The sequence below is a fragment of the Fusarium pseudograminearum genome, chromosome 2 (assembly GCF_000303195.2).
Source record: "Fusarium pseudograminearum CS3096 chromosome 2, whole genome shotgun sequence".
NCBI classification, from domain to species: Eukaryota; Fungi; Ascomycota; class Sordariomycetes; order Hypocreales; family Nectriaceae; genus Fusarium; species Fusarium pseudograminearum.
In genome coordinates this window covers 5,088,161-5,104,113 of record NC_031952.1, presented here as the reverse complement: position 1 = coordinate 5,104,113, position 15,953 = coordinate 5,088,161, and the positions used below count along the sequence as shown (strand labels likewise).

Here is a 15,953-nt window from a genome sequence, read left to right as displayed (position 1 = left end):
ATGGGAAGAGGCTTGGAAGGTGTGGTCTCGGTGAGAGAGACAAGAGTTATTTCTGGAAGCTTTGGTAGAAGGGTGGACGGATCAGGAACAAGGGGGGAGAGGGAATAAAATATTGTCAATGCGAATGTAATGCGACCGATCCAATGGTTAGCAGATAAGGAGATATTGGGATATGGATACAGATACAGATACAGATACACATTTGCTTGCTAGGTGTTGATAGATAGGTGATTCTACGGTGAGAAGAGAAATTTATTGTCTTTGTGCTGGGGTGGTTTTTGGTCATGAGTCGTTGGATAGAATGCAGCCATAAAGTAAAACGTTGTCAACTGATAACTGGTAGTGAGGGCCTGTAGCGAGGCCTAACCTATAACCTTGTGAGAGAGAGACGCGCCTCTTTTTTTGTGTACGACAACGTTTCAGGGTTGGCCGTTGATCCATTCAACAGTATAGAGTACAGTAAAGAAAGTAATGTTATGCTATGCAATGCGATGCCGTGTACGGAACGGATGGAAAGGCACTTCAACTTCTGTGCTGCTTCTCTTTGGTGGGCCTCGTTTTTTCATTCGGGACGAGATTAATTGGACACCATCTATAGACAGTCAGCACACGCCCCCTTTGGCCTCACCTCTGTCGGTCACCTCTCACCTCTGTCCCTGACCCTTGTCTATAGGTACCTACCCAAGTACGGCACTGCATGTTAGCACCAACCGTCTTAGTTCGTAGCCTCTGAAGGACTGACCTGCACTGTAATACTACTAAACTAAAACCCCGCGCTATCGTTACAGTAACAAGAACCAGTAGACGGTGCGGGGTTTGTCAGTCTGTACTCTGTAAAGTCAAAAGTATTTAGTGGAAGCGGGCCCCTGAACAGAACAAGGTTCACCAGTTCATCATTCCAACGCCTCTTGCACTTTTTTATATTTCTTGTTAGTGTGACTGCATCAGTTGACATATTGTCTTTGATCATCCTCTTCCTCCTCCTCCCTCGATCTCCCTCTCTCATATTTGCAAACATGTCACGGTCATCAATGTCTCCTGGAGAGGAAAACACCACCACTGGCAATCCTACTACTACCAGCATCAGCACCCGTGGCCGAAGACGATCGCATCACGCCTGTTTGACATGCAGGTAAAGAGTTGGCGGTTCACTTTAGACGATTGTCTTGGTTACTGACACGACACATTCAGGCGTAAAAAGACTCGTTGCCCTGGCGAGAAACCACAATGCTCAAGCTGTGTCCGCCTCAAACAGTCTTGCTCTTATCCCCCAGCTATTAGGCCCTCTCAGAGCGGCCCTTCGGTACGTTGTGCATGCTTTGCACACAACAAAATGGGACGCATCTTAACGATGAATTTATTATTAGGAGGAGAGATTGGCGCATTTGGAAGAGAAGCTTGATTTTTTGCTCAACGGAAATCTGTATGTCTTCACCTACCTTTGTTCTCTACCCTTACTCCTTATACTTCAGTGGCTAATGCCCTGTAATTTACAGGTCTACATCACAAAAACAACAGCAGATCAACCACAACCAGCATCAACACCAACACCAACGTCAACAATCACAACTCGAATCCCCTCAAGAAACAACAGACACCTCGGAAAAGTCATACTCTGGCCTCCAAAACACGCGCGAACCAAGTTATCCCACGAGTCATCCCTCGGTCAAGTCCGAATGCGAAAACTCGTCGCTGCGACCCAGCGTATCCGACATCGCTGCTGGCGTTACGCTATACTTTGAGTATTGCCACCGACAGCCAATATGGTGCTTTGAGAGAGACGAGGTCAGCGACTTTGCCTCGATGCACGATGAGCTCGCCTGCAGTATTCTGGCTCTGACTTTGCGCTTTTCCGATAATGCCGATCAGGCAAAGTTGTACGCCAACAATGCAAAGAGCCTTATTATGCTGCGCATCGCAAATGGCAGTGTAGATCTGGCGACGCTTGAGAGTCTTTGTTTGTTGTCTTACTCGTCATTTATTGGTACGTCACCCATTTCACCTTGTATTTGCCACCGTAGCTAACACCCAGTAGATGGAAACGTGCATCTTGGTCAATTCCACCTCGGTCTTGCTCATCAATTATGTCGCTCCGCAATGCTCGACGTAGAGTCCTTCTACGCCGTTGGAGACCCCATGATAGAGCGCAAAAAGCGACTGTTCTGGAGTCTACAAATGCTCGAGCAATCTTATGGTCGCCAAGAAGGTCTTTTGAGCGTCCCGACTGAGATCTGGAGACCCGCCTACTCTACAACAAGAGGCCATCAACCAGAGCACGACCCCAGAGCTCCCACTCTACCTCGAGATGACCTCGGCTGCCACCACCCAAATGAACCCGGTATCTGGAACACCAGTGTTCATCTTGGCTGGGTATGGAGTCAAGTCCGAAAATATGTTTCCGATTGCGCCCACAACAACATTAAAGAGCCCTGGCGACATGACTCGATGTATGCAAAGGTCCTCGCCGACTTTATGGAGACGGAAAACAGGATACCCATGTGCCATCGCTACGATACAGTCAAGTTTTACGAGCGCAAAGTTGAAGACTTGAAAGTGCATCGCGACTACTGGGCGCCCTGGCTCAAGGAGCAATTCACATACCACGTCATTCCCACCGTCCTCAACCATCCATTCCTCTACATCGTCGGAGCGCAGCACAATCCCAACCTTGGCATCCCCAACACCTTTTGGAGACGATCTTCAGAGCTCGCGCTGCTGCATTCTACTTGGATCGTTCGAATGATCGACATGGTAGTTGACAAACAAGTACCCCTTGCAGATCCTTTCTTTGGGCATGTGGCTGCTATTGCAGCAACGGTGCACCTGTACTACTGTTGCGCGGCTGCGACTAGACTAAAGCACAAGTCCAACGCCGACTTTGCCAAGTGTAGGCGGTTCCTCAAGAACTTTTTGCCTACTTCGGCGGCTTGCAGAGCATTGGTATGTATTTTATTTTATCCTTCAATTGGGTCTCCGAACTTGAACTAACAATTCTCAGGATCGCAACCTTGACAAGATGACGCGTATTGCCGCGGGAACATCTGAGAGCATGGAGGTGGAAGACTGGATGCCCTCCAAGATCTACCTTAGCGTTCCCCTCATGTGGAAGATCCTCCAGTTCAACACAGTGGCCGACTCTCACGAGCTTCCAACAGCTGGACTGCTCAACCAATCACTGGTGCCAAACTCAATGCACGAAGGAGACAACGAGAATGTCACCTTGGAAATCATCGTCGCTAGCGCTCCCGAGATTTCCATCAACACAGCTGATGGTGGTCAAGAGGCTCCTACACTGTCATACAAGGCGGCCCCTCTATCTTCGTCGCAGGGCCCAGACTCGGCGCGCGACACTGTCTATGATGAAATTCCCGTCGAGGACAGCTTGACGCTGTGCACAACACCTTGGCTTTACGCAGACTCTTCGCAATTTGTTAACATCGCTGACATGGGCTGCGACGACCCGCAACCTCCCATGAGCGAAAGCAACCGAGGGCCCGCTTGGTGGGAGGGCGAAAATTTTAGTAATATTATGTTTAATCACTTTTAGGAGTAGTGGATTTGGGTCATTCTTCCAAGGTCATTGAAGCCAAGGGAATGGGGTAATTGCTATTAGCGGATCACAACAGAATACTGTACAGGCTTAGAGAAATGTTTTTTTCTTTCTTTTTTTACTTAGTGCTAGGCGTCTTGGAAAAGAAAAGAAGACCAGGGACAGAACTGGGATTCATTCCTCCTCAATACTTCTCCCGCTATTCCATGCATGACGAGACCTGTGATGACCTACACGGTACGGGATACATGTCATGGGCCACCGACTCTCCAAATATTACCAAGTATTTCACTGGGGACTCGCACTGAAGCAGGGCGTACATTCTCCACCATGACAGCGAGGTGCGTCTTTGTTCAACCCCAAGAGAGTCATCATTGCGGAGCGTTATTTCCTAGCCCGGAAAACGGAAAACAGAGAACAAAGACTTGTAGACGATTGGTCCATGCTCTCCGATGAACATCTCGATATAGAGAGGAGGGAGGGGAGGGGAGGAGAAGAGAGGGGGGGACCGGGGTATCCGAAACCGGGGGAGGAGTTGACTTATTTGGTCTTGGTTTAGCGAGAAAGTGAAGCGTTTTTAGTTGGTTTAGGTGTTTTCTGGGGTAAACAGTCCCCTGTCACATTGGAAATACAGTATAAAAAAAGTGTAGATAGTGATGTGCGGGGAAGGGAAGAGACAAGAAAGTTTGTAAGAGATGGGAGACAGAGATGGAGATTGGCGCTAGACATGCACAATGTGTCCATCCCTAGCCCAGATGAGTCGTGTCTGTACGGTAGCTACTGTACTCTACATACACTGCAGCAGTATCACCTACATAAGCGTTCACTCGAGACTCCCCCAACTTTGACTTGAACATGTTTGGGTTTTTATGTGTCATGTCAAACTCGGGCCAAGCGGAGGCGGAGACCAGTTCGTAATCCCAATCTGGGGTAAATACGAAGCTAGTAACTATTCATAATCTATGTGTCAAGTGTTTTCTTCTGATTTTCCGGGGAAAACGGGGTACCCCTAGTTCTGAAGACCGAGAGAGTCAAGAGTGTCTGGGGGAGGCGTTGACCAGAGGCTGAGAAATTGACTTGGCAATATTAGGCGGTTGGCTTGCAAGGGGCGGGTCAGCTGGGCTGTCTAGATTTTTCTCTTACTTTCTTATTGGTATCCTCGTGAGTCGTTCACCTTGGTTCTCCCCGGTGAGACAAACCCTGCCATCCCATATTATTTTCTGTTCCTGGGGGTCCTGAGTCGTCTTGACCCTCACCGCTCCACAGCAAAAAACACCCCAAGATAGACAGAGTGCATGCGTTGTACATAGTGCAGTAGGGTGCCACGACATGCCGTAGGTACAGCAGCTATCCATGTGAAGCCATTCACGATGCCGTTTCGAGCAATTCGCACATCTGCTGGCTGTTCTAGACGTTGCTCGGTTCTCCCGACTGCAGGCTCGGCCGAACTCTAGCGAACTCAAAAAGTATTCCGCCTCTTGGCATAAAAATAGAGTCAATTGACCTGCTACTACTGGAATTTAACTTTGCCTTCCCGCGGGATGACATCTGGTTAGAGTCGTACGGCAACGAAAGAACCGAAGACTCCAAACATGTCAACCACATTCACAAATTGACTTTTGGTCGATCACCTACAATGTGAAAAGAAGGGTATCTACTGTATTGCCGGTTAATTCCCCGTACAGAGATCAATTGGATGCCACACCTTGTTTGGGCTAATCTTTGACAAGGACCCCAAAGCGAATGGGGGTGGAAGGATTGCAGGCATCTGATTGACAGCAAACACCATGCGAACCAAACGGTCAATCACAATCCAATGATCACCGCTGAAATGCGATGTATCTAGCATAAGACCCTTCACGATCAATTCGTGGCTAGAGCTTGCAAGGGAGGGGATCTCAATCTAGGCCCCAACCACAAGGGGGAGAAAAAGAGCCCTAGAAAAAGGCCTAAATGAAGGCATCGTGAAATGTGACTCTGCCGCAAAAGGTCCCATGACCAGTAATTTACGGTGTTTTAGAAGGGAGCTTGCAAGGGCATGGTCTACCCTGACAACTGTCGTGTCCAGCTGATTCATCCGTGTCCCAGCCATATTGCAAAATGTGCTGTAACATCCCCAACCGAGCGTCCTGCACTACGAGACAAGCATTGGGCGCTTCGCTGCATAGCGATAGCGGACGTTTTGCATATCAGAACCCTCAATGTTGTTTCTGTTCGCTGCAAAGCCGCGTGTATAGTCGTAACCCGCTGCGTTATCACGCGTGTCCTATCATCTCGGCACGGACTCCTGGGGTGGAACTCGACTTGTTGTCGGCACTTGAAGCCCGGTCGATAGTACCCAACTTTAGCATTCTAGATTTTTTAGTTTCGCCTTTGATCTGCTGTTTGTTATCTCCCCGCATTACAGCGTACATAGCACTGCAAGCGCCCGGGTTGATGATATCCACACGCCCTTCCATCACGGCGCAACTTCTCTCAACGCCCGATCACGTGAGCGCTTCCGCAACCGGAGACTCTCATGTTAGTTGCCTTATCGTAACCATGACATAGGACGGAGATAGTTTGAGTTGATGATCGGGATGCGAAGACGGTGCGGAGGAGCAAGAGTGCGGAGTCGTGGACGGTTCATGGAAAAGATATAACGAGACTAGAACCTTTGCCAATAGAAGCCATTGTGTTTGAAACCCATCTCTCATCTCTCATCTCTCTCTTCAGTTGCTTGCCTCTACACTACTCTGATCTTCTTTAATACACAAAAGAGACGAGACAAAAATGGCACCTTCACCGCGCGTTCTCATCATCGGCGCCGGAATCGTCGGCGTCAACGTTGCTGATGAGTTGGTCCAAAGAGGATGGACCGATATCACGGTCCTCGAGCAAGGACCTCTAGCCATGCCTGGTGGCTCAACATCTCACGCTCCAGGCCTGGTATTCCAGACAAACACATCAAAGACCCTCACAAAGATGGCCACTTACACAGTCGAGAAACTCATGTCACTAGGCTCCTTCAACCAGGTTGGTGGCTTAGAGATTGCTACCACACCTGCGCGACTGGAGGAGCTCAAGAGAAAAAGAGGATATGCTTACTCTTGGGGCGTCGAGGCCAACCTCATCAGCCCTGAGAAGTGTCTCGAGATTTATCCTTTGTTGGATAAGTCCAAGGTCCTTGGTGGACTTCATATCCCTACCGATGGTCTAGCTCTCGCTCGCGATGCTCAAGCAAAGCTCATTGCGCGAACGCAAGCAGCGGGTGTCAAGTACCACGAGTCAACATTGGTCACATCTATCGACCACCACGACGGTCATGTTTCTTCCGTCAACACAAAGAACGGCAAATTTGAGGCCGATATTGTCATCTCATGTGCTGGACTCTGGGGTGTTGAGGTTGGAGCCATGGTTGGCCTACCTATTCCCCTGACTCCTATGGCTCATCAGTATGCCCACACAACATCAGTTCCCAGCCAGAAGGGCAAGAATGAAGAGCCCAACGGTGCTCGACTACCTATTCTCCGACATCAAGATCAGGACCTTTACTACCGTGAGCATGGCGACCACTACGGTATTGGATATTACGGCCATCGTCCCATGCCAGTTGTTGCAGCCTCGCTGGGCGAGACACCCAAGGATATCGATTACAAGAACATGCCTTCCAGCTTGAAGTTCACTCCCAAGGATTTCGAGCCTGGCTGGAAGCTGTCGCAGGAGATTCTTCCTGCTCTTCGCGAGACAAAGATTGACCACGGTTTCAACGGTATCATGTCCTTCACACCTGATGGTGGCCCTCTCGTTGGTCAGGCCCCCAACTTCGACAACTTCTACGTCGCCGAGGCTGTCTGGGTTACACAATCCGCTGGTGTCGGACGCGCCATGGCTGAACTTCTCACCACAGGCAGAGCCGAGATTGATCTATCCGAGTGTGAGCTGTCTCGATTTGAGCAAGTCCAACTTTCCCCCGCCTACGTGGTTGAGACCGGTTCCCAGCAGTTCGTCGAGGTCTACGACATCCTCCACCCTCTTCAGCCCAAGGAGTCCCCTCGAAACCTCCGCGTCAGCCCCTTCCATCAGCGTCAACAGCAACTTGGCGCCTTTTTCCTCGAGGCTGGTGGCTGGGAGCGCCCTCACTACTTTGAGGCCAACGAGAAGCTCCTCAAGGACTTGCCCGAAGCTTGGAAACCTGTTGAGCGAGATGCTTGGTCTTCACAATTCTACTCGCCTATCAGTACTGTTGAGGCCTGGAAGACACGAACTGGTGTTGCCTTGTACGATCAGACTCCTATTCGACGACTTGAGATTGCTGGTCCTGGTGCTGCCGAGTTGTTGCAGCGCTTGACAACTGGTAACGTTGCTGGTGAGGTTGGCAAGGTGACATTCACACTTCTCCTCGACAACCACGGTGGTATCAGAAGTGACATCTTCGTCGCCAGATTGGGCGAGGACCTTTTCCATCTTGGTGTCAACGGTCCTGTCGATCTTCACTACTTCACTCGAGAGGCCAAGGTCCAGACCAAGGCCAGCCCTCACAGAGCCGTCCAGGTCCGCGACATCACCGGTGGCCTTGCAAGCGTCGGTGTCTGGGGTCCCTTGGCTAAGGACCTGATGAAGCTTGTCAGTAAGGATAACTTCACTGACCGAGCTTTCCCTTACCTCACTACCAAGAAGATTGAGGTCTCTGGTATCCCCGCTATCGCTACGCGCTTCTCATATATTGGTGAGGAGGGTTTCGAGATCTATACCACTGCCGACAACGGTCTTCGACTCTGGGATGCTTTGTGGCAGGGTGGTCTCCCCTATGGAGTCATCGCCGCTGGTCGAAGTGCCTTCAATGCTCTTCGCATCGAAAAGGGCTTCCGATCATGGGGTTCTGACATGACCCAAGAGTATGATCCTTACGAGGCCGGTCTGGAGTTCGCTCTTCATCCTGGAAAGGACGGCTACGTTGGTTACAACGCTCTGAAGGGTCGATCCAGTGAAAAGGTGTCCCGAAGAATTCGCGGTCTTACTATCGACGATGGCAAGTCAGTGGTTCTCGGCAAGGAGCCCGTGTTCGTCAAGGGCCGTGCAGTCGGTTATGTGACCAGCGCAGCATTTGGCTACAGCATCCGAAAGCCCATCGCCTACGCATATCTTCCCAAGGAGGTTCTCGAGGGCGACAAGGTTGAGATTGAGTACTTCGGCAAGCGCATCAAGGCTACTGTTACATCTCTTCCCTTCTACCAACCTGAGAAGAGCGCTTATGGACAGAACGCCCAGGCCAGCTTCTCTGCTCGTCTGTAGATTATGACTCTTTACGACTTACTCTTTCATGTCTTGAAATGTTTTGTTTTCTTTGCGACTGGGAAGGATTTGGGTGATGCTGGGGTTTCCTGTGGCACAAGCGAGATGCCATTGAGTCGGGAAAAGTCTTGTATAGACAGGCAGCTCACTTTGCATAATGAGCGATGATGTTTAATAGATGTTAATGAACCATATTTCAAAGTTACCTCTCCATTTCCGGAACCAATGAGTGATATCTACATCTGTTGTCTTCTCTCTGCACTTATCAAGATGTTAGTTGAACCTTTCAAGTACACATGGCAAGGATGACAATCCTCCCGGACGTCTACAAGACGTTTTGAATGAGACATGATAGGTGGAAACAGCTTTTTAAGAGGATTTGTCATCTACGACACCACATAACGTTATTTTCAACGCAGCTGAATAATGAACCTCGTTTTGTGTATCCACGACATGACTTAACCTCGATCATTCATTTTGATGCCCTGTGTCCTGATAATTGAGAACATCAACATCTAGATTTATTTCTGAGACATATCTAAGAATCTACTATGCGAGCTTTCGTGACGGACGGGAAAGGCAGCGGATCAATCCAAAACGTTCCTCGTCCAGTCCCAGGACATAACGAAATCCTCGTCAAGGTATACTATGCTGCTCTGAATCCCGGAGACTGGAAGCTCGTCCAAGGTGACGTTCTAGATGGCACTAAATCATCAGGACTCATCGTTGGCTGTGACTTTTCTGGGATTGTCGAAGAGCCAAACGGATCAAAATGGCAGAAAGGACAACGAGTTGGTGGTTGGGTTCATGGGGCAACTTACCAAGGAATTGGTTCTTTTGCCGAGTTTATCAGCATTGAAGCAACTCTCGTGTTTGCCATACCGGACAATATCAGCTTGCAGCAAGGAGCGACTATCTCGCTTGCTTTCGCAACTGCTACGCAGGCAATTTTCCAACGCATGAGGCTTCCGGAGCCCTACCAGCCCAAGGGGAGCCAACTTGACTTCCTTGTGTATGGAGCTTCGACAAGCGTTGGTTTATATGCTGTTCAACTTGGGAGACTTATCGGCCTCCGGGTGATTGCAATTGCCTCAACCAAGAATCACGACCTTCTCAAGAGACTGGGGGCAGATCTCACTCTTGACTACCATGATGAAGACTGGGTCGACCGCGTCAGAGATATCACTGGTGGCACATTGCAATACGCTCTCGACATTATCGCAGACGGAAGCTCTTCACAGAAGATAGCTAATGCTCTTATGCGAGGCGATGGAGCTCGTCTGATAGCTCTATCGCCTGTCAATAAGTCTTTGATTAAAGACATCAACCCATATGTCAAAGCGGAATCACTGATGGCCTTTACTGTTTTCGGGAGGGCACTCCGTAGCGACTACGCCATGTTCGACAACGCCGGCGCTGCAACACCAGACGACAAACACACTTGGGAACGTTATTTACAGTTGGTAACTCACATGCTGGAGAAAGAAGACCTGGAGCCGAATCCTGTTAGAGAAGTAGGAACATTGGACAACGTTATTGAAGCTTTTGGACTCAGCAAAGATGGGAAGTTATCTGCTGAAAAGGCAGTTCTGAAGGTGGTGGAAGGAGGGTGAGGGGGAGCTACCTGGAATAATTGACATGATCCTTGAAAGCCCAGATTTAAGCATTAATTTAAGCTAAAATTGTTGACATGAATCGACGATGGAATGAGTGACGGTGAGATGGCGACGTTGATTCCGCCATGACGGAAAGCAAGTGAGATGTAATAGTGGTCTAACTTTTTATCCATGCTTAGAGGCCTCTACATGTTAGTGATTCATCTTTGAAGATCAGCTAAGATAGCCTACGTCATTACTCGCTTAAGCATGTTGTCTGGCCGTTGAAGAGGATGCACTCACGCGACCATCAGGAGGGTGGTCGACTAATGCAAGCCAGGGACATGGACATTGTTTGCGTCATCTCACCGTTTCAATGTGTCGCTAAAGGTTGCGCAAGAAAGAAATGGTCTGACATTGGCATTGACATTGACACTGACAGCAGAGCAGGATGATGAAAGAGTCAAAGAGTACAGTGGAGATTGCAGTGAAACTCGACTGATTTAGGGTAGTCGAGGGACTTGTCTAGGGACCTGGACTTGGTGTGCAAAGGTTTCAATCGTAAAAGCTGACACGCGTTAAGCTGGGTAGCCTTGAACAGCTTCCTAATTGATACAAAGGTGATACGCGTCAGAGGTCAATACGCCATTTATTCCCGGTCGCAATGCCAAGATGATAAATCGCGGGCGCCAAGCTGTCAACGTTGCCAAGAGATCAAATTGCGGCTCCAAGTTTAAACATCTCCAACGACGTGTATCATTCTCAGTATCTTGATCAACCTCGTTTCATCAAAACAAACATTTTCTGCATAAATCTACCTTGTCAATAGAGATACGCACTGACTCGCTTTACGACAACAAGATCAAAACTCTAATGATGATTGCATTCCTCCCACAAAAAAGGCCCTCGGTCCTACTGCACTCTGCCAGATTGTACCACAGCGTAACCGATCCCTTCCCGTATCAGAGCATCCCAAGATAAAGAATCCTTCCGCTGCATCCAATCAAACTCACCATTTCGGTCATTAAACATGCTCTTAGTAGCATGATCGGCGGGTTTGATAAGACGGACCGGCTAGCTCGGCTTTGCGACGAGGGGAGCGCCCAATGATCCAACCGATACGCCATTAAATCAAGAAAGCAGGTTCAAGGATATTCTGGGGTAAACTTGAATCTATGACAAATAGATTGCTCAAAAGATGCCACTTTACCCCGGATTACGGGCGAATTTAAATCGGTCACTCTATTATCTCAATGTGGATTTGCACCTCGTTTTCGTCGTACAGACACAATGTCTCATTGCAATTTTACTTGATACTCTTCGTCCGTAAGCAGGATTCATCTAAAGAACATCTTCGGAGCCGATGAAATGTCAAGAAACAAACTACAAGCTAAACCTCAATATCCCTCAGCTATTGGTTCAGCTTCAGCACCTAACGTCGATAAAGCATGCGGGCCAAACAAGCCAACGGGCGGGCTGACAGCTCCCTGTTTAGTGCCTCGAATTTGCCCCAGCTGAGGAAAAAGTGCCGCTTTATCCGTAAGATTAGAGGTGGTCCCGAAACCATCACCAAAACAATCCCTCATGTTACGTATCTCTTGCATCCCCTTTCCTTCAACCACCTTCCGCATTTCATTTAGATCCCCATGTAAGCATTGTCCCATGGTCTCTTTCCACTTTGAGACCAGTAAATTAGTCTTATGTCCGTAGTCCATATATATACATACCTTATGCCTGCCGTGTGATCCGCGCTGTCCTTTCCCTCCCACTCACTGTTCATCACATCTCGATTGGATTGTCAGACAAAATTACATAATCTTTTGTCTGAAGATCACTTCTTCCCACCATGGCTTCTGAAATCAACCCCAAGACAGAAGCCTTTGACGCCCACGATGGCTCACCACGATATGACGAGAAGCAAGGCACCACAGAGCCCATTCAGACACCCAAGGGATCATGGGCAATGCGAAATGGCCTCACCATCGAGTCCTTCAAGCCCCATGATGATTACGCCAAGGGCACCGTTGAGCTCTCGCGAGATATGAAGCCCCGCCATCTCAACATGATTGCTATCGGTGGCAGGTTAGTTCTCTTTCCCCCTCACTTTCTGTCGTCATTGTGCAACACCGGTTTATTACCGCCTGAGGCACAAGTAAAGTGGCACACCGTGATCTGATTTGCTAACGAGCTTGCAGTATTGGTGCCGGTTTCTTCGTTGGTAGTGGTGGCGCACTTCAGACTGGAGGTCCAGGCTCGTTGACTATTGGCTTTTTGATCATGGGTGTCATGATCTTCAATGTCGTCTATGCGCTTGGTGAACTTGCCGTCATGTACCCAGTCTCTGGTGGTTTCTATACGTAAGTACCAGTTCCAACTTTTCTCATTGACGACACTAACAACTTCATCAGCTATGCTAACCGATTCGTGGATCCTTCTTGGGGTTTCGCCATGGGTTGGAATTATGTCATGCAATGGGCTTTTGTTCTTCCTCTCGAACTGACAGTTTGTGGTACCGTCATTCAGTATTGGGCACCAGACACCAGTGTGGCCATCTGGGTCAGCGTAAGTAAACGCTGTCCACGTTCATACTGAAGCAATTACTCACAAACGCAGGTTTTCCTCGCCGTCATTATTATCGTCAACATCTTCGGAACTCTTGGATATGCCGAGGAAGAATTCTGGGCTGCCCTCCTTAAACTCTCAGCTACAGTCATCTTCATGATCGTTGCTGTCGTTCTTGTCTGCGGTGGAGGTCCATCTAATGGCATCTACGATGAGTACTGGGGTGCACGTCTTTGGCACAACCCAGGTGCTTTCCAGCATGGCTTCAGAGGATTCTGCGGTAAGCAGCCATACTGAAACTCTCTCTTGTATCCCAATATCTAACATCGACCAGGTGTCTTCGTCACTGCAGCTTTCTCCTTCAGTGGAACAGAACTAGTCGGTCTTGCTGCTGCTGAAGCCAAGAACCCAGCCAAGGCCCTCCCAGGTGCCATCAAGCAAGTCTTCTGGCGAATCACCCTCTTTTACGTCGTTGGTCTCCTCCTTGTTGGCTTCCTCGTGTCTTCAACCGATAAGAGACTTCTCAACGCCGGAAACAACAACCCTAGCGCCTCTCCTTTCGTTATTGCCGCGTCCAACGCTGGACTGAAGGGATACGATTCCTTCATGAACGTCATCATCCTTGTTTCCGTCCTGTCCATCGGTGTTTCATGTGTTTACGGTGGTAGCCGAACCCTAGTAGCTTTGGCGCAACAGGGCTATGCCCCTAAGTTCTTCTCTTTCATTGACAAGTCTGGACGACCTCTTCCTGCTGTTGTTTCCATCATCGCCATTGGAGCTCTCGGTTACATCAGTGTCGATGGTGAAGGCACCACTGTTTTCATCTGGCTACAGGCCCTTTCAGGTTTGGCTGCTTTGTTCACCTGGGGTTCTATCTGCCTGTGCCATATTCGCTTCCGATCCGCCTGGAAGTACCATGGCCACACTCTTGACGAAATTCCCTTCCAGCACGTCTTTGGCGTTTGGGGATCCTGGGTCGGACTGGTCATCATTGTTATCGTTCTTATCGCGCAGTTTTATACCGCCATAACCAATATTGATGGATCTGTTGGTACGGCAGAGGGTTTCTTTCAGTCCTATCTGGCTATGCCTGTCGTCATATTGTTCTACGTAATCGGATATGTCTGGAAGAGAGAGGGATGGAGGAAGATCAGCGAGATTGATTTGGACACCGGTCGCCGAGAGCACGATTGGGAAACTATCAATGCTTATCGTCAGCAGCTTGCTAATGGCCCTGCGTGGAAGCGTGTGTGGCATCACTTGTTCTAGGTAGTATATTGATAGCTGATTAGATATTATGTAATCTATCTCTTTCAACATCGTTTTGTACCTACTCGTGATTCTTCTTTGCTTGTCCATAGTGAAGCCATATCCATCCGCTCAAAACGGGCATGGTCGGCTGCTAAGAGGGTTAATCTCTCCAGATGCATTAATGGATGCTGGGAAATCTAGACGGGGTACAGGCCTTTCCTGCCACTGGAGACCTGTCCATTCATGTCTGCCCATGGACTAAGATGGGACTAGAATAAGCGAAAAGAAAGAAACAAAATATCACAGTCTCGTCAGTAAGCCGAGTGATAAGCACTAAACAGGGATTCTATGGAGTTGAGGTCTAATGGAGACTTTTGTAGTAATCGGACACATTTCTCAACGCCGGACACATAACTCATCCAACTTCAGTGAACTATATATTGGCTTGAATACCAGGGTTTACTGTAGTATATATATATGACTTCATCGTTAGTTAGCTCTCGTCCTTATCTCAACATCTACTACTCAACCATAAATACCCTCAACCATTTCTACAATGTCATCCGAGAACGATTTCGAATATCCTTGGGAGATTAAAAGCGAGGTAGAGCGACTCCAGAAGCAATATGCTTGGGTTCAAAGATGCATCGACAACAAGATTATCTTCGCACCTGTGCCGTTAGACCAAGAAGGACTCAGAGTTCTTGACGTCGGATGTGCTGATGGTGAGACTTGAAGACCTCTATCTAGATACACAACTAACCTATTAGGAACCCTACTTCGGGACTTGAAGAAGCAAGTATCTCCATCTGCACAACTTGTTGGAGTAGATGTCGTCGAAGCATTTCTCCCACCTTCCAAGGAAGGTTTGAGATATGAGGCTTATGATCTTTGCGAGCCACCTCGACAAGAGTTCACTGGAGCCTTTGATGTGACGCATGTTAGATTTGTCATTCCGGGTGCTTCCAAGGTGGGATACCAGAAGGCAGTTGAACACCTCGCCTGTAAGTTCTCAGTGATTCACCTAAATATTTAGGCTCTGGCTGACGGTCAAACCTCAAGCCACACTTGCACCAGGAGGATGGCTACAAGTCCATGAGATGGACCTTGACGTGCAAGATAGGCCAAACGTAGGTCCAGCCTTGAAGGATGTCTGCGCTCTGTTCTTGGGCGTGTTCAAAGCCATGGGGATGGTGCCCGATCTTGTTAACAAACTTCCGGAGGCTTTTGAGACTGCAGGACTCCATCATGTCAGTACAGAAAATGTTGAGTTGCCAATGGGTAAGCTCTTGGGCGACGAGGAGGCTGCCGAAATGTCGCTGCGGCCTTTTCTTCTTACTATCCCTAGTTTGATCCAGGGTGTAAAGGGTAAGCAACCATCTTGCTACTTGAGTCGCTACGCTTCTAACATAATTAGGCCTTGGAGCTGATGTTCCCGAATCCGTGTTTGACGGATTGGCGGCTAGGTTTGAGAAGGAAGTCAGGGAGCAAGGAGCAGTTTTCTTTACCAAGGTCGTTATTGGACGGAAGCCTGTATAGCTGGAGACAATTGGCAATTTTTGGAAGCTACAACATCAATAGTTTCTAACATCCCATGCCTGGAGTCTGTTGAATGACATGAGCTATTATACAGAGATGTCTAGATGCAGGGCAGCCGAAGGCATATTTTGTTCAAAGTTGGACCAACCACCAAATACAGAGATGTCTAAGGTACAATGCCT

General features: G+C 48.7%; 5 protein-coding genes across 5 annotated transcripts, besides 2 other annotated features; all 5 read left to right on the top strand.

Moving 5' to 3' along the window:
* Positions 1 to 1,016: 1,016 nt before the first annotated feature.
* FPSE_08387 (uncharacterized protein) lies at positions 1,017 to 3,547 on the top strand (the record flags this gene model as incomplete). Its single annotated transcript, XM_009261505.1, has 6 exons — positions 1,017 to 1,132; positions 1,192 to 1,303; positions 1,368 to 1,423; positions 1,497 to 1,984; positions 2,036 to 2,940; positions 2,999 to 3,547. The coding sequence occupies 6 exons, from the start codon at positions 1,017 to 1,019 to the stop codon at positions 3,545 to 3,547; spliced, it is 2,226 nt and encodes a 741-aa protein (XP_009259780.1).
* Positions 1,506 to 1,570: a microsatellite.
* Positions 3,548 to 4,019: 472 nt separating the features above from the next.
* Positions 4,020 to 4,057: a repeat region.
* A 2,265-nt stretch (positions 4,058 to 6,322) lies between these two features.
* Positions 6,323 to 8,824, top strand: FPSE_08388 (uncharacterized protein; the record flags this gene model as incomplete). The annotated part of the gene is made up of 1 exon (XM_009261506.1): positions 6,323 to 8,824. One exon carries the CDS (start codon positions 6,323 to 6,325, stop codon positions 8,822 to 8,824), a length of 2,502 nt encoding a protein of 833 aa, XP_009259781.1.
* A 551-nt stretch (positions 8,825 to 9,375) lies between these two features.
* On the top strand, positions 9,376 to 10,437 carry FPSE_08389 (uncharacterized protein; the record flags this gene model as incomplete). Its single annotated transcript, XM_009261507.1, has 1 exon — positions 9,376 to 10,437. The coding sequence occupies one exon, from the start codon at positions 9,376 to 9,378 to the stop codon at positions 10,435 to 10,437; it is 1,062 nt and encodes a 353-aa protein (XP_009259782.1).
* Positions 10,438 to 12,265: 1,828 nt separating this feature from the next.
* Positions 12,266 to 14,250, top strand: FPSE_08390 (uncharacterized protein; the record flags this gene model as incomplete). Its single annotated transcript, XM_009261508.1, has 5 exons — positions 12,266 to 12,501; positions 12,615 to 12,776; positions 12,828 to 12,981; positions 13,033 to 13,261; positions 13,316 to 14,250. 5 exons carry the CDS (start codon positions 12,266 to 12,268, stop codon positions 14,248 to 14,250), a joined length of 1,716 nt encoding a protein of 571 aa, XP_009259783.1.
* Positions 14,251 to 14,788: 538 nt separating this feature from the next.
* Positions 14,789 to 15,771, top strand: FPSE_08391 (uncharacterized protein; the record flags this gene model as incomplete). Its single annotated transcript, XM_009261509.1, has 4 exons — positions 14,789 to 14,957; positions 15,003 to 15,236; positions 15,295 to 15,600; positions 15,650 to 15,771. 4 exons carry the CDS (start codon positions 14,789 to 14,791, stop codon positions 15,769 to 15,771), a joined length of 831 nt encoding a protein of 276 aa, XP_009259784.1.
* Between the last annotated feature and the right edge of the window lie 182 nt (positions 15,772 to 15,953).